This window comes from Myripristis murdjan, chromosome 9, assembly GCF_902150065.1.
Source record: "Myripristis murdjan chromosome 9, fMyrMur1.1, whole genome shotgun sequence".
NCBI lineage: Eukaryota > Metazoa > Chordata > Actinopteri > Holocentriformes > Holocentridae > Myripristis > Myripristis murdjan.
Genome location: NC_043988.1, coordinates 29,547,998 through 29,566,353, shown reverse-complemented (window position 1 = coordinate 29,566,353; position 18,356 = coordinate 29,547,998). Strand labels below are relative to the sequence as shown.

The window sequence follows — 18,356 nt, the reverse complement described above, 5'->3', positions numbered from 1 at the left end:
AGTCAACTGTCAGCTCTATTATAACAAAATGGAAGTGTTTGGGAACCACAGCAACTCAGCCACGAAGTGGTAGGCCACGTAAAGTGACGGAGAGGGGTCAGCGGATGCTGAAGCGCATAGTGCAAAGAGGTCGCCGACTTTCTGCACAGTCAATTGCTACAGAGCTACAAACTTCATGTGACCTTCAGATTAGCCCAAGTACAGTACGCAGAGAGCTTCATGGAATGGGTTTCCATGGCCGAGCAGCTGCAGCCAAGCCACACATCACCAAGTGCAATGCAAAGCGTCGGATGCAATGGTGTAAAGCACGCCGCCACTGGCCTCTAGAGCAGTGGAGACGCGTTCTCTGGAGTGATGAATCACGCTTTTCCATCTGGCAATCTGATGGACGAGTCTGGGTTTGGAGGTTGCCAGGAGAACGGTACATTTCAGACTGCATTGTGCCGACTGTGAAATTTGGTGGAGGAGGAATTATGGTGTGGGGTTGTTTTTCAGGAGCTGGGCTTGGCCCCTTAGTTCCAGTGGAAGGAACTTTGAATGCTTCAGGATACCAAAACATTTTGGACAATTTCATGCTCCCAACCTTGTGGGAACAGTTTGGAGCGGGCCCCTTCCTCTTCCATCATGACTGTGCACCAGTGCACAAAGCAAGGTCCATAAAGACATGGATGACAGAGTCTGGTGTGGATGAACTTGACTGGCCTGCACAGAGTCCTGACCTGAACCCGATAGAACACCTTTGGGATGAATTAGAGCGGAGACTGAGAGCCAGGCCTTCTCGACCAACATCAGTGTGTGACCTCACCAATGCGCTTTTGGAAGAATGGTCAAAAATTCCTATAAACACTCTCCTCAACCTTGTGGACAGTCTTCCCAGAAGAGTTGAAGCTGTAATAGCTGCAAAAGGTGGACCGACATCATATTGAACTCTATGGGTTAGGAATGGGATGGCACTTCAGTTCATAGTATGAGTAAAGGCAGGTGAGCGAATACTTTTGGTAATATAGTGTATATATATGTGTTGGTATGTATTCATAGAATTACTAATTTCCTAATGCCATATTTATATTTTATTTATTTATTTTATAGTTTTAATACTGGCACAAAAGGTGTTACATAAATTTGAAGTTACAGCTTTTCTCATGGAAATGGTGATATGTGGGTGTTGGCATATTTGCGAGGTTATGTGAGTACATATGGTTTTGTGTGTGTGTGTGTGTGTGTGTGTGTATGTGTATACCTTGGTTGTTTGTTCCTTGCCTGCACCACATCAGCAGGGTTCCCTTGATTCCCTCTGGCAGCGCCGATGACAGAGTCTAAGTCCAACCTTCAAAGACAATCAGTGCGACATGCGAGTAGAGGAAACACACACATCGTCTGCAAACACGCCGACTTTTGATCACTGGGTGCCATTAACCCAAAGTCTCATTTTATAAACTTTAGATCATATTTTCACTCCCTTAAAAACACTTAAGATAAAAATGTCACGATCCCTGTGGGGGAAATCGGGGCACGGCAACAGGTTATAGTTGAGGCAGAAATAATAAATATAACCCAGCAGAATACAGAGAATGCAGGGTGTTGGGTCCCATTTGTGACACTCAATAATCAATAGATCAATCACCTGACAAATCAACACTGAAATAACGATTTGCTCAAAAATGTGGAAACTGCTAGATAGATGGTTAAAACAATATAAAGATGAATGAACAATGTGAAAATCATTTTTTTAAATAAAAACAAAAACATAATAAATAATCAGTATGATGTAAAAAAAAAAAAAAAAAAAAAAATCAAAAATCTCCAAATAGCCAAATTCACATGAAATATTGTTTGATGTATCACTTTTGTACCAATTTGTTTATTTATTTATTTATGATTGTCAAGGTGTTTAAAAATTTCTATATATTGTTTTCATCCACATATCTATGAATTTGCACTTACCTCGACTCATTAATTGATTTGGCAGTTTTTTTCATCTATTGTGATAAATATCAATAAATATTGTGATAGCTCTTGTGATAAAAAAAGGAATGTGTCGAATGGAAATGAATAAAATTATGTGGGGAAAGAAAAGGTATTCCTGATTTGCGTGTTACTCATATGGTAAGATGGAGGCTCCCACTTAGTTTGATTTGCGTGTTTGACAGTAACATGTGACGCATACATGCAACACACCTCATCTGCGGGGTGTGTGTGTGTGTATGGGGGGGTGTTGAACGCTCACGAGCAGATCAAAGAAAAGCCACCGCGATCAGCCATTCACACCTTTGTTGATTTCCCCTGACACTTGCCAGGTCACCCACCTCTTTCTCTTTCTGTATCGCATATTCCTCAAGTTTCTCTCTCCCTCAACTTTTCAGACGCCGACTTGAAAAGCGGAGCTGAATAGATGATTTAACGACGATGCAAAGTAACTGCGGAGTTCACTGAGTTTACCGCGCGCATACACTCCCCTGCCGCCTGCGTCGACAGCCATTTTCATACCAAAATTGGGAATCCTCTCCCTTCTACCCCACATTCATTTTCACTTTTCCTCCCGAACATCTACCAGTCATTCGAGGAGAGGATAAAGGCACGCATGCAGAGAGATGAATGGTCTAAATTAGATTCGAATGGCATAACGTGGGCTAATCGGAATAGCTGACAAAAGCTCTATGCCGGCGAAGTGATAACCTGCAGGCTGCTTCCTTATTGCGGGAGATGGAAGTGAAGTGTTGGGCTGGCTTACAGGTCTAATTGCATGACTCAGTCTAGGGAGTGAGAGACTGACATGGGAAGAAAAATTCCCGCGGGGCTTTAATACACCCCACACTTAATGAGTCTAACTTTGCATACTCAGCCGGGACTCGCTTCATGAAGTTTTTAAAAAATATATATTTCTTCTAAAGCGGGTGTCTTTCTCTGTGACGGATGATCTCTCTGAATTTCCTTTCTGTTGAGCGACTGCCTCCCAGATGTTTTCGCTTAATGGCATTTGTTTCTTTCGTTGCAAGCCACCATCATCATCACTTTCGGCTCACTTCATCTCATTTCTTCTCTTACATCTATCGAGTAACTAGCCCTCTTGGTCTGTCTTTATCTGGACATGCTTTTTTTTTTTTAACAAAGTTAAATGTTTTCTGTTTTTGCATTCCTGTGTTATGTTCATTTCTCCTCTTGTCTCCTTGGGTTTATCAGGATCTGGTTTTGCTGGAGTTCGGTTTATGTTTATCTCCTGCTTGTCCTTGATGCTCGCCATATCTGGCTTTTGTGTCCTGCCTCTTTATCGGCCTCTGTTTTCTTTTCTTGTTCACTTTCATGCATTGCATCCCCAGCCCACCCCCTCCTCCGTTGTCTTTTTTTGTAGGCTGTCACGCTTTTTGCAGCTCCTCCTCTCCTCAAAAACACTTCAGTCCACTCTGGGCTCATTAGAAACAGTGTGAAGGGGAGTGTGTGTTTTTATGCATGCCCCCCTCCGGTGATTTCATGACCTCAGACATTTCAGTGATGTATGATTTCCACCAATCACCGTCTCAATCAAAATGAGTCTCACCTGTGCAGCAGTGCAACCACGCCCCTTCCAGGCTCCTCAAAACCATTCAAGGCAACAATAACATCAAAAACAGCGAGAAATGAATTCCTTTAGCTTCTCCTGCTCATGGTCTTTAAAGTGAATTTTCTCTGTTGCCATCAAGACATCAGTATGTTTTACCTGCCTGCAAAACTGTTATTCAAAACCATTCATTCCCTCTGCAGTCAGATTGCTAAATGCTACTTAGGTTCTTTTTTTTTATCTCTCTCTTAAGGACTTTTATCTTTTTACCCGGCTGATTCTTTTATCCTTTTATTAGACTGACTGACACTTTATTTGCTTTTATTCAGCCTTTTCATTTATCAGTCTGCTCAACTGTAGTATTTATTTTAGACTTTATTGCATACTTGTGCATAATTTATTATTGTCTGTATGTTACTGTGTTCTGTTTATGTGTTTTATGTACATGCGGCTCCATGCAAATTGACCCTAGAGGGATTAATAAAGATGTTTGAACTGAAAAATACACAATAAATTTGAAATCATGGGCGCCTAGATGGCTAGTTTGCGTCTCCAAAGCAGCATCACATGCTCCGTGCTCCCGTCAGCGCTGCATGACAAACCATGACACTCTCTCCGTTCTCAGGAGGTCCTGGACACTTTCAGCTTGAGGTTTCTGTACAGCGCTTAATCGCTGGTACAGTCTCTCTGTTCCAGGCCACAGTTTACAGAAAACAAAATGTGCATCATGGCATGAGAGATTCCAAATAAAGTCAGAACGATGGAAAATAAGTTGTATGTATATTTGCCGTTGTTGCCTAAACTGTCTTTTTTCTTCAAATCCTTCACCGTCAGTTGTGTTTGTTGCTGTTTCTGTCAAGCTTAGGGTTGCAGTGCTGCTCCTTCAGGTTGACAGGTTGCTTATTTATGCATCTGTGTAACCTAATGTGTGTTATGTATGTGTGTGTGTATGTGTGTGTTCTTTACCCCCTGGTCTTTTCAGTAAGTTTTCAGCCCAGGAGATGATAAACATCATAAATGAGTGAGGAGTTGGAACAGCATTGCTCTTGAAGTCTCCTGAGACGTTTTCACTTCAGATGAGTTAGTTTACCCATAAGGAACCCAGCATGCGTAGGCTGTCAGTGAATAATAATTTTCAGATGATTCATGCTATTTAAGTGTGTTTTCGGAGAGGGCTAGCTTCAGTTTACATCTCTTGGTCGCTCCGTATCCATCGAGTGTCGGTGTACTTCCAGGTGATAACTCAGTGAGCTACAGTAAATGTCTTAGCAGAGTGGAAAACAAGCCACAAACCGCAGGACATGCTCAATTATCCCCATGGCAGACTTCTGAGTCGACTTTCTGCCAAACAGAGGCGGTATGAAAAAATATAAGCTGTTGATTACGGGTGATTGTTGGAATATCTTTGTTTGTCTGCCGCTAAAAGGATTAAAGTAAAGAAAAATGTTGAGTGTGTCGGTCATTATCTCAGAATAAACCCTGACAGGGTCAATCAGCTCGAACGGGCTTGATTGCTCTGGAGGGGTCTCTTTTGACTCGCTGTGAATTATCCCACTCATTTCATGGCTATTTCCCAAAGACATCTATTGTTTGACATGAAACACTTGACACTTAATTTTTGTTTTTTGATATATAGCTTTGTTATGCACAAAATAATTTACAAGCTTACACCAAATAATAGTTTGCAACCATAGAAACAGCATCCATTGGTTACACTATAGCAGAGCTGCATCCAGAGTAACCTAAACAAATCTAGTCAGACACTGTAATAGGATGAAAATTATCCAACCACTGGTCCAATGGATCTCTTTCAAAAAATCCACTGGATAAACTCTAAAATACATAGTGGTGAAGCTGAAAAAAAGTTTTCTTTCTTGGCCCTCTATTGCATGAGTTGTTATTTAAACATAATAAAAAGTAATGTTTTTATCACTTAAAATTGCTTCAATAAAAGAAGTATTAGATTTGTTTTGGGGGTGGTAGTTGGCAAATTGTTGCCATATGACAACCATGCACAATCATGTAGTACCATGAATCAAATTTTTGTCTTTATATTGAAAACAAGACTAAACAAATCCAAACGAATGAAATGTTCAGCCACAGTATTTACAGAGTTAAATTAATAAAACTTCTAATATTATTGAGAATATACTTGGAGAAGGGAAAATATGCAGACACTGATTCAGTATTCTTCCTTCTGCCAGTGGTTGAAATCCTGCCGACTATGTTCTGGCAAACCGTCCTTGTTTCGGTGACAAGGAGAAGGTAAAACACTGCCTGCGCATCTCCGATTCCTCTGGTGCGAGGGCTTAGGTGAAAAACAAGTGCAGGCAAACAGTGGGAGTGACTATGACTCTCCTACGTTACCCAAACCATAAGCCGACCACTGACCTCCAGCCTCCAGCCTCCACCCCCCAGCCTCCACCCTCCAGCCTCTAGCCTCCAGCCTCCACTCTCCACCCTCCAGCATAGAGCTTCCAGCCTCCAGCCTCCACCTTCCACTCTCCGGCCTCCAGCCTCCACCTTACACCCTCCAGCCTCCAGCCTCCACCCTCCACCTCACCCTCCAGCCTCCACCTTCCAGACTCCAGCCCCTCCCTTCCACCCTTCACCCTCCAGCCCCACCCTTCACTATCCAGCCTTCACCTTCCACCCTCTAGCCTCCACCCTCCACTCTCCAGCCCAGCCTCCACGTTTCAACCCTCCAGCCTCCAGCCTCCAGGCCAGACACCCAGCCCCGACCACCAGCCAGCCACCTGCGCATCTCTGTTTCTCCTCCAGCTTCACTTCCATGTTTACACATAGTTGCCATATGGCAGCAAATTCATTTTACCATTTTACAAAACACTTACCATCTACAATAGTTACCCCAGATAGCATTTCATTGTTTTCTTGAAGAAATTTTTGCCTAAATATTGAACAAATAGTCAACTTTTGGAGCCCGAAGGGTCATGAGTCTATGGAAAAAAGTTACAGTTAATGTAAAAAAAAAAAAAAAAAAAAAAAAAAAAGTTAAAAACTGTTGTAAAGACTTTTCACAACTGAACAGTAAAACATGGATTTTATATTGCTGCCTTTTAATTGTTGCCATATCGTTGTCTTTCTTAGTTCCTGACAAGATGACACACTGTAAATGAGGTTCATAATGTTTCATAATAAGCATTGTGATTTTGGAGAGGAGAGTTTTCCACTGCAATAATTTGCAGGTATAAGACTCCACATCTAATAATTAGTCAAACTGACAACAGTGTCTCAGCATCACCGATGACTTATCACCACTGAATACATGATTACCTCTGAGTGGAGATACTCATTAATACCCCAAATGATACAGCACCATTCAATACAAACAAAATCTTCTCTCTCTCTCGCTCTCTCTCTCTCTCTCTCTCTCTCTCTCTCTCTCTCTCTCTCTCTCTCTCTCTCTCTCATGTGTGTTTGTTATGTTATGTAGTCCTCTGCTTCTCTCATCAGTCCCTTAACAATCTGACGCCAAAAGCTTTGCACTATTGACAGCTTGTGCACATCAATGTATATACTGACCAGTTAATCATATTTTTAGCATGTTTTCTGTGTGTGTCAAACATAAAGAAGAAAACTAATGGGGAATGAACAGGGGCCAAAACTCACAAGCGGCTGGCCTGTATTGTGCAGACTGTGAAAACTAGGTCCCCATTGGGTTTGCATCACATCACATCCAGCACACCATGAGCATGGGAACCAAGGATTGCACATGGTGATGTAACAACAAAACATAAAGGCTTTGGGGGTGTGAAATGCATTCAACATGATTACTGACCTCCGCAATGTGTTTTGTGAATGTAATCAAACTGAATGAGTTTGCAAGGAAAACAAACTTGGGTCCATTTAATGCGACTTGCTTCTTTTTATTATGTCTGCTTCAGTTAGTGATTTCCGGTAAGCCAAAATGCCTTTTGACAGTCTCCAACAACGGAGCATGAACTTTTGTGGGGTGTGAAGTTTTTCCATGCGAGAAAATGTCAGGCGGCACTTTTAAAGCACAACATGTCTGGTGGCTGCATCGCATTAAGGCCCACTGAAGCTGCTGTCAGTGGAGAAATGGGGAATCTCTGAAATTGGTATCTATGCCTCGTCTGCAATAGATTTGTCCTTGTGTGCTTGTTGAACATTGGTATTAAAATGGTGAGGCTGGAGGAAAGCACTTGAATTTTGATTCTGAGGAGCCGACAGACACCAAAACCAAATGCAGGGTGCATCCTCATCCTCATAAGTTTTTTTTTAAACAGTTTTAAAGTTATAGGATGGAGTTTTCTATTAAAACACAAGAAAAAGCTGAAAATGAGCACTGCCACATACACATAAAATCATGCACTTTTGAATGGGTTCCTTTATTAGTTCAGATTACATTTTCACACTTAATGAACCGCAATATAATTTTCTTGAGAGAGAGCTGAAACTTTGTGAATATTCAGGCACGAACAAGGCAAATGAAAGGAATGATTGTTCCAGGGTTTGAATATGTCACTTCAAAAATACTTTGATTTGTTCTTTCATCTGTCAATAACACTTTTTTTCCCCCCCTTTGTGGTTCTTGTTTCCTTCAGAGCCAAGAAGAAGACCAAGCCCTTGAACCTTAAGATTCACAGCAGCGTGGGCAGCTGTGAGAATCTGCCCACGCAGCGCTCGCCCCTCCACACCGAACGATCCCTGCGTTCCTTCTTCTTCCCCTCCTTCATCCCCTCCACACCTCCTGTCCACGCCGAAACACCTTCTGCAAGTAAGTGAACTCTTTTTTATTTAAATTACGGTAATTTTTTTTTTTTTCTATTACGAGAGAAAAGAAGTTGTTTGTTCAATGTGTCTCTTTGGTGTGTCTTTCATATTCTAATCCCCTTTGGCAGGAACTTTTTTTTTTTTTTTTAATCCAGGGGCCATATCTCATTTCCTTGTTGTCAGTCTGCTTTAAGTTCGGTCAAAAGGTGCAGTTCACTGTGGAGCTATAAAATTGAAATTGGCTTGAAATTGGGTTTGTGAGATTATTTGCACAAAACCCATTCTAGAAGTAGTCTATTATATTAGTTCCCCTTAAAGACACAGGAGTCTGAAGCTGTTGAAAGCAACTTATTTCTTAGCCTCCTGCTAAAATCTGTGGCTTCAGTGGCCTTCATATGGCCTCCCAAACTACAAAAGGCCTTGACGTAGAATGTAATTAGCTGTTTTCCATGTGTAGTGGTAATGCTGCCATCTGGGCTCTTTAACAAACCGACCATCCCATGCCGAACAACACAAGGACTCACAGGACTGTTAAATTCTCAATCCGACAGTGGTGGAACATGCGGGGAAGAACAGAACAACTCAGCGGTCCCATAATGGCCGGAGGTGGCGTGTTGCCGCATACTGGCAACTTTATTGACTGCTGCATTATGGGTCTTCTGCGGAAGCCATTAGGCAAACGAGGACGAGGGAGAAAGGCAGAGAATGAGAAGCGGACGTGATGGAGTTTGTGTCGGGGAGAGGGGTGATGAATGTTCTTCGCTCAGAGCTGTGAATTGTTCTAGACCTTCACCAGCAGGTCATCACTTACCGCCTATGTGAGACACAGTAATGCATACTGGTTGGTAGGAGCATGACAGGGAATAAACACACAGAAACACAGAGAGACATAAAATGCACAAAGATGTAAGTGCATGGCTGTTTTGTCCTGCAGGCATAAATACATGAGGATACTCTGAATTAAACACAAACACACATTGTGTCATCAATTATGCTTTCTATAACTGGGGGAAAAAGCTTTTTTTATGTGTGTGTGACTGTGTGTGTGTGTGTGTGTGTGTGTGTGTGTATAAGGGTGCAATCACACATACAGAGTGTTTTCCTTGATTTGATCCATTGTGGAATTTTTTTCTTTGTTGCATTTTTTTTTTTTTTTTTGTATTTGGTTCTTTTATGTTAAAACCGTCTAATTATAATCAAACAGAGCTTGTAAATAAAAGTCACGTGGACTCTGAGAGGGGTGTACTACGAAGCGAAATTAACGGGTTAGCGAGGCGTGTTGGGTCTAAAGTTTGCCGTGTCACAAACACGGCTCTCTTTGACCCAGCTTCATCGCCATGGTAACTTGTGCCGCAAACATAACCTGCTCCAGACCAGGCTATGTTCAGAGTTTCGGCTCAAAATCGGCTTTTTTCCTGTTTGCTTCAGGTAATACGTTTGATAACCCTTTAAATTTTGTTGCTGTCAAGTTTGTTTTACGCTGCTGGTACCGCATCTAATAAAATTAAAGTCTATCACACTAGGTTTATGTGTGATAGACTTTAATTAACATTAATTTAACATTTTATCAGTTACATTTATGTCACTTTATATTGACCAAAAACAACAGTGATTTATGTGTATCCTTCCTTATAGGATAGTGTGAGTCCTAAATGCAATTCTTCAGTCTAGTGTTTAATTAATAGAATTAAACTGGAATAACTTGAGAATGTACACAGCACTCAACATTCTTATCTGGCCGTATTTGCAGCCACAGGTACTGTAATAATTTTTTTGTCCTCCTCGTAGCTCTCCATAATGACAATTTGTTCCTCCTGAGTGAAGTAGGTGGCACCTTCTTGTGCAGAAGAAGGGTCACATGGCGCACCAAATGCCCCTTTTAATGTGAACACACTCACACTCACACTTCACAAAGCCAGTTGAGAACCACCATCCTGATACCAGTTATCTCTGTAAAAATGTTACTTTGGTGACAGATGAGTTATGCTCATTGTCGGCTGCCAACAATGGAAGAATTTTACAACTAAATCAAATTACGTTCAACAGCAGGGCAAATAAATAAATAAATACATAGATAGATAAATAAAGAAATAAATAAATGCTCACCATTTGAATGGCAGCCGAGCTAAGACTTTATAGTATGTATGCTAATTAGGCCATAATCAGTCAAATGTGCTATAAACTTACTGGCCGTAAAACAGTCATAATAACATTTATGAACCTTCAGTTCAATTTCATTTCATTTAATAGGCTTAGCCAACACGTGTTAAAACAAATGAACAGCGACTGACAAGTGCAACAAGTTAAAGTGAAGTCAGAAGTTTGTTTGAAAAAGGGACAAATGATAATTTGTTTTTCATACACACGATGGAACAAAACATTATCTGGCTCAGCCTAAAGTGCAGTTTGAATCAAGTGCAGACATTTCAGTCGGGTGCAGGATATGTCACATCTTTGGCGACACATTTTATCACATTCTTTATTTTTTATAGATGCAAGTGTGGTCCTTGGCCTGGCTGTTCCATCTCTGATCCATCTCTCTCTCTCTCTCTCTCTCTCACTTGTTGCTATTTTACTAATTAGCCAGGATCTCTGCATAAAAGGCCTTGTTCAGACTGTCGGCAAATCAGATTTGTTTCTCAAATCAGATATTTAAGACAGACTCTCTGCACTGTTGTTTCCAGGTGATCAGATCAGATTTGTGTGGTCCAGATATCGCTAACCTGTCTGCAGGGGTTGCTATGGTAACGACGTATGTATCAGGCTCTTCACGTTGGAGATGTGGTTTGTCAACACTGAGGCATGAGAGATGGAGATCCATCGTCTCGCCCTCCAAACAATCGCTCTGCCAAGTCGCGGTGCACAGCATCTCCATCGCATTACACAAATTCAGCATCCGAGGAGGCTGAGATTAATTAATGTATCCATGGTAACAGCAGCTGCTATCATGCACTTCCATCACTTTGATCTGACGTCATTGTGTGTCGCGTTGCGGGTGACGTAACAGATGCTTTGAAATCCTATTTGAGTGTCCAGGGTGTCCGGACTGAGGCTTTTCTGTACAGATCAGATTGGAATCGCATTTCAAACCACCTCCAGATGTGGCTTGCAAAAAAACATATTCTATATGGTTTTTATTATTTTTTATTTTATTATTACTTTTTTTTTTTTTTTTTTTTTTTTTTGCTGTCCAGACTTTCTAAAATGAATCTGGATACAATCTGGATATGACACAAAAACAGATTTGGCCTGGCAGTCTGGACAAGGCCTATGATGGAAGATGGCGCTTCTCTGTAACCATAGCAACAGATTCTCCCCTGCCCTGACAGCACAGGAGGAGACTACTACTACCTGCTGGCAGGAAAGGCTGCTGCTGCACCGACTGTCTGTGCAGAATGCATGGGAATAAATAAAACCGTTTTATAGGCCATTTCTGATGTGGGACAGCATGTCACGTTGTGGGACAGTTCAGCACAGATTGGGATGTTGGTTTTGGTAGTGTGGTGTGTAACTTGTGTTTTTGAGTGCATATTTTCCTGAGAAGTTACATATACACTCACCAGCCACTTTATTAGGCACACCTTGGTAGTGCTGGGTTGCCTTCAGAACTGCCTTAATTCTTTGTGGCATAGATTCAAGAAGGTGCTGGAAACATTCCTCAGAGGTTTTGGTCCATAGTTGCTGCAGATTTGTCGGCTGCACATCCATGATGCTGATCTCCTGTTCCACCACATCCCAACACGGCTCTGTTGGATTGAGATCTGGTGACTGTGGAGGCCATTTGAGCACACTGAACCAGTTCAAGAAACCAGTTTGAGATGGAAGCTGAGCTGGAAATAGCCATCAGATGATGGGTACACTCTGGTCATATGTGGATGCACATGACAAGCAGGTAGGCTGCAGCATTTAAACAGTGCTCAGTTGGTACTAAGAAAATCTCTCAGACACCATCACACCACCAGCAGCAACAGCCTGAACCGCTGATACAAGGCAGGATGGATCCATGCTTTCATGTTAACGCCAAATTCTCACCCGAGCATCCAAATGTCGCAGCAGATATCAAGACTCATCAGGCCAGGCAACGTTTTTCCAGTCTTCTACTGTCCAGTTTTTTTGAGCCCGTGTGAATTGTAGCCTCAGTTTCCAGTTCTCAGCTGACAGGAGGGGCACCCGGTGTGGTCTCCTGCTGCTGGGGCCCATCTGCTCCAAGGTTTGACGTGCTGTGTGTTCAGAGATGCTTATCTGCAGACCTCGGTTTGAACAAGCGGCTATTTGAGTTACTGTTGCCTTTCTGTCAGCAACAGCCACTTGCTGAATATTTTCTCTTTTTCGGACACTAGAGATGGTTGTAAACCCTACAGATGGTTGTGCATGAAAATCTCAGTAGATCAGCAGTTTCTGAAATACTCAGAGCAGCCCGTCTGGCACCAACAACCATGCCACATTCAGTTACTTAAATCACCATTCGGGTGCTTGGTTTGAACTTCAGCAGATCGTCTTGACCATGCCTGCATGCCTAAATGCATTGAGGCGCTTCCATATGATTGTCTGATTAGATATTTGTGTTAATGAATAGTTGAATAGGAGCAGCCAGTAAGCGCACTTCTCCTTATGTTCATAAACCCTTGTGTGTTTCCTTGTTTCCTGCAGTGTTTGAGCTGCGATACACTGTGCCACCCCTGGCCAACTCAACTAAAGGAGTGCATGCTCCAGAAAAATAAAAAAACATAAATAAATAAACTGTCAGCCCTATCAGCACGTGCAGACATTTGCATCGGTACTTGAGTCACATCACTCACAGGAGCCTGAGAAACAATGCTAATGTCACTGAGGTTATTGAGGCTGATAAGACCCTTGTCACGTTTAACCCAACGGCAGTCTCTAAAAAGTCAAGTGCTCTTGTAAATGTAATATTGCCTGTCTTTCACTGTAATTGCAGTCGCTGTCACACTGTTAGTTGTTAATCAAATGTCAAATAACGTTCAAGTGAGTTTGTCCAGAGCTGTGTCTGTGCGATTCATAGAGAAAATAATACGTGGGGAAAAGATTAAAAAAAAAAAAAAAAAAAATCAGACTTCGTAAGTCTTGGCTAATGGTCTCACTGTGTTGTTAATGTCAAAACAGACTTCAGGGTCACTTGATTGCTTTGACCAATAAAGGAAAGTAACCTGTCAAGTCTGCCTTTCTTCAGTTTATTACCATATGTGTGCATGATTTGTGTACAGTATGTTAGAGCATAAGAGCATATTCTGCACGCTGTGGCAGCTCAAATGGTTGGATAAGGCATAAACAGGCATTAATACTGGCCAAGGTCCCATAACCCTTGTTTTTGTGAACATTTGCTCCAGTCGTGGCCTCCTCTCTTCACTGCGTCATGTTTTCTTGCCTGATCTGTTTCCTGTGTGGACGCCTGCACCCTCAGCCATCCCAGCAGGGAATCCTGCTTTGAATCGGCCTGCCCAAGGTTTCCTCCGTTTGTTTTCTTTCTCTGGAGTTTTCTCTTGCGTGCACTGAGGATTGAAGGCTGGCGGTGCTGTATGTTGATTAGATAGATCTATAGTCTCACTTTTTTTAACCCTCCTGTCGTGTTCGCGGTCAAATCTGACCAGTGTACAAGTTTTCTCTCCAAAAAATGCAGTTAATTTCATCTGTTTGTCATGAGGTTCCATGACTTTGTTCACACATGCCATCTGAACACATAAAATAAATTTGGAGAATTTTTATTAATTTTTGAATGTTTTATTTAACTTGTATACACCCATCGTGTTCCCGGTCACAAATGACCGGTCATTAGAAATGAATGGGTAAGACTACAATTAGTGTATAAAATAGAGTTAAACACATTCCCACACTCCTTTCCCACACCCCAACATGCAGGTGTCTTTGAGCAGACACAGATGTGTGTGAACACACACACACACACACACACACACACCTTATACCCCTTTCTGGCTTCCATGGCAACCCCCACAGGAAAATATCTCTCTGACTTCTTTCCCACACCCCAACATGTAGGTGTCTTTGAGCAGGCGCACACACACACACACACACACACACACACACAGACACACACACACCTTATAGCCCTTTCTGGCTTCCATGGCAACCCCCACGGGAAAGTATCTCTCAGATGTCTTTCCCACACCCCAACATGTAGGTGTCTTTGAGCAGGCACACACACACACACACACACACACACACACACACACACCCCTTATACCCCTTTCTGGCTTCCATGGCAACCCTCACGGGAAAGTATCTCTCAGACTTCTTTCTCACACCCCAACATGTAGGTGTCTTTGAGCAGGCACACACACACACACACACACACACACACCTTATACCCCTTTCTGGCTTCCATGGCAACCCCCACGGGAAAGTATCTCTCAGACTTCTTTCCCACACCCCAACATGTAGGTGTCTTTGAGCAGGCACACACACACACACACAAACACACACACACACACACACACACACAAACACACACACACACACACACACATGGACACAGACACACACAGACACACACAACTTTGCCCCTTTTTGGCTTCCATGGCAACCCTCACGGGAACCTACCACGGGAACTGCCAACACCTGTCACCTGACACGTGACACCTGTCAGGTGTCAGGTGTCAGGAAGAAGACCCAGCTGAAGTTGAGGTCACCTTTCGGTCCAAAAATGGTAATTTTTCCTGGACCTCATCCCCACCTGAGAGGAACGGTCAGCTTCCATGTGAAAATGTCATGAGGATGACTAGCTAAATCATAGTGGTCAATGCTGACGGGAACACAAAAGATGCTATTTTTTGCCACTATTTAGAAAATTGAAATGTTTTCAAAACAGTGTCCTTGGAAAACATTGAAATGAAGTACTCTGTGATAAATACTACAATATGTTTCATCTGAGTATTTGTTATAGTCAAAATAATATCTATATAATGTTTTTTTCCCTAAAAAACGAATGGTATGATCTCAGGTAAATTAGGCCTACAGCACATACATAGCAAATAGAAGTTCAAAACTTGTCATTTTCACAAGAGCAGAAGTTGATAAAAAGATCTAACACAACATTAGGTGATAATATGTATCATAGTGGATTTATAATCAAATATAATGTTACCGGTCACATGTGACCGGGAACCTCATGAGTGTTAGCCCAAAATGAACAGAATAGGAGGGTTAAGCCATTTGGAGACATGATTGGGATTAAGGGCCAAATACATTTGAACTTGAACTTTGAAAAGTTTTAAACTAATCCACTAATCCACCAGGTATTACCAGTTGTCTTTTTTAAGTTATAAAAATCACACACTGGATTCTCTGGATTACTTTGCCTCTTCCCCTACTGCTATATGTAGGATGTTAAATTATGTATCTCTCTGTCCTGTTACCAGTAGGACAGATTTCACGGCACAGGGCAACACAATGTGCTTTACATAAAGTGACAATACAATGGCAGCACAATCATAAAAGTGCAGACGCCGAAAATTAATATGCATACACACACATATAGACACACACTGAGAAACCTCACAGTGAGGTTTTCAACCTGCTATTAAAAGTATTGAGTGTGGGAGCCGCTCTCAGGTCCTCAGACATCCATCTACTTGAGGCATAAATACAAAAGGCGTGCAGCTTCCCGTGTTTTAGAGTTGGCATGAGGAATGGTTAAAAGACCGCTGCCTGTGGGCCTGAGAGTTGTGCTTTGTATCTAATTAGCATGTATTTAATATACTGAGGTGTAAGGCCATTTAGAGCTTTGTATACAACTAGCAGAATTTTAAAATGGAGGGCTAGCCAATGCAGAGATCTCAGGACAGGCGTAATGAGTTCAGACGTTTTAGTTCTGGCGAGAAGGCGTGCAGCTGCATTTTGAATTAACTGTAGTCGCCGCAGAGCTGATTTTAGGAGACTGGTGAGTTGACCATTAATGTGGTCTAGTCTGCTTATTAGAAATGCATGGATTCATTTCTCAGAGTCTCATTTTGAAAGAAAACCCCATAGTTTTGACATTTTTTTTCGGATGGTAGAGGGCTGATCTTGGCCGATGATTGATATCGCTCTTAAAATTTAGATCAGTGTCTGTGATCATCCAGATTTCTAGATAGTATTATTTCATCTCCTAATATTAAAAAATACAAATTGAATCAAAGTACCCAGATTTTTATGTGATGAAAATTATAATAATTATAAATAATGGAAAGAAAAATTGAAAGAGTGAAACACCTGATCACTTAATAGCGAGCAATTACAGAGAACATTTGACGCAGAGTTATTTTTCATTTCTCTGGGGACCTCTTCAAGCCTCTGGACACTCCAGGTCCTATTTTGAGGACAGAACAGGTGTACGTGTGTGTGTGTGTGTGTGTGTGTGTGTGTGAGCCTGTGTGTGTGTGTGTTCGAGGTCAGTCAGGTTAAACAGACGTCCCAGCTCTATGCGTAGGATAGTGGTTTTGCCGCCGTCTCATACGTCAGGGCCTCCCGCCAGCAGCATTATCACTCACCTCTCAAGTCATCTGAATCAAACATGCGGGGATCCACAGGACTAGCTGAGGTGACCAACTGGTGTCTGCTCAGGATGAGTCAGCACCCAGTCTAGGCTGAAACGTCACTGCCTTTTAATGAGCTTGCTTAGCTTTCCAAATAGAGATGCTTTTTGCTTTTTAGTGTTTTTATTTATTAATTCTCTTTGAGACATGGCTATGGATTTAGAGATCCTGCTAGAGTTTTATTTTTGGCAGGTTGGAAAGGCGCCTGAAAAAGCATTCATATTAAAACTATCCATTGAAACAAGGTAATAATAATAATTTTGGTTTGATCCATGCCCAGTCCCCCTGCCAGGTCTTGTTATGTTATGTGGATGCGTTTGCAAATCACAGCCCTGTTTGTGCTAAGCCCTACCCACTGCTATGCCACCTTGATGCTGATTGGCTGGAAAGGGTAATCACTTCTTTGATGGCCCATGACCAGCCTCCCCACCAGGTTACACAATATTACATGGATGCGTTTGAAAACTAGAGCCCTGTTTGTGGTAAGCACCACTTGTTTCCATACCCCCCTAAGGGCTGATAATTTAATCACATTCCCACAAAGTTTTGTTTGCTTCCATCCAGGGCTTTTTGAGTCATCTTGCTGATGGTCGGAAGGACGGACAGACAGGGATGATCGTATATCCCCTTGTCAGAGGTTTCCTATCCTCAGCAGAGGCCATAATAACGAGTGAACTGTAATAAATAATGGAAAGCTTATCAAAATGTTGCATTAGAATCAAGTCCAGTGAAGAACTTCTCTTAAGTGTGGTATTGATCAGTTATACAATAAATATGTATTCACATATTTTTCACACAAACAAGTTTATATATAACAAGCTTATATACAATTTATATAACATTTTTAAGAAGAAAGCAATATCGGCAAACTTTACACAACTTTTGCTAAATTTTTAAACTGATATTGTCTTTGTTAAAACCTAAATGTTACCCTTATAATCACATTAAGTATGGAGGATTAGGTTGTATCTCTTCTCTATTTCTCTGTCATATCATAGTACGTCATGTGTTTTGGAGAATCTTTTTTTTTTTTCTTTTTTTTCCCCCTGCAGTAAGAAGTGACGTCGTGGCCACCGGGAGACATTTTTCGGGGATGGTGCCGTTTGGATGCCTCAGGCTATTTTAGCACACTCGGTCAATTTTCTTGTGGACAAACGTCCCAGTTTGTGATGATGCCATGTGTCCACTTGGAGGTTCACTTCTAGCCCCAGGACATAACCAACACACACACACACACACACACACCTGCCAATTGGACCCAGAAGTGTGGCTGCCAGGTGAGAATGCGGAGCTGATCTGTTGGTGTGTTTGCATTTTAGGAGTGTGTATGTGTGCGTATGTGTGTGCGTATGTGTGTGCATGTGTGTGAAAGGCAGAGAGAGAGAGAGAGAGAGAGAGAGAGAGGGATGTGCTTGTGGATATGCTTAAATGTTCCTCACACAAAAACATTTTTATTTCTCCGTGTGCTCTAATGAAGTCATCCACTCGTTCTATCCTCACATATTGTAGAGGCTTTG

At 41.9% G+C, this 18,356-nt stretch overlaps 1 protein-coding gene across 1 annotated transcript in view; it reads left to right on the top strand.

Annotated features, from left to right (window-relative positions):
- The window catches only part of ksr2 (kinase suppressor of ras 2), a 137,320-nt gene that overhangs the window by 58,088 nt on the left and 60,876 nt on the right, over positions 1–18,356 (top strand). The window contains exon 6 of the mRNA XM_030060858.1: positions 8,122–8,294. Within this exon, the coding sequence (XP_029916718.1) occupies positions 8,122–8,294 (173 nt within the window). The remainder of the gene's footprint in view (positions 1–8,121; positions 8,295–18,356) is intronic.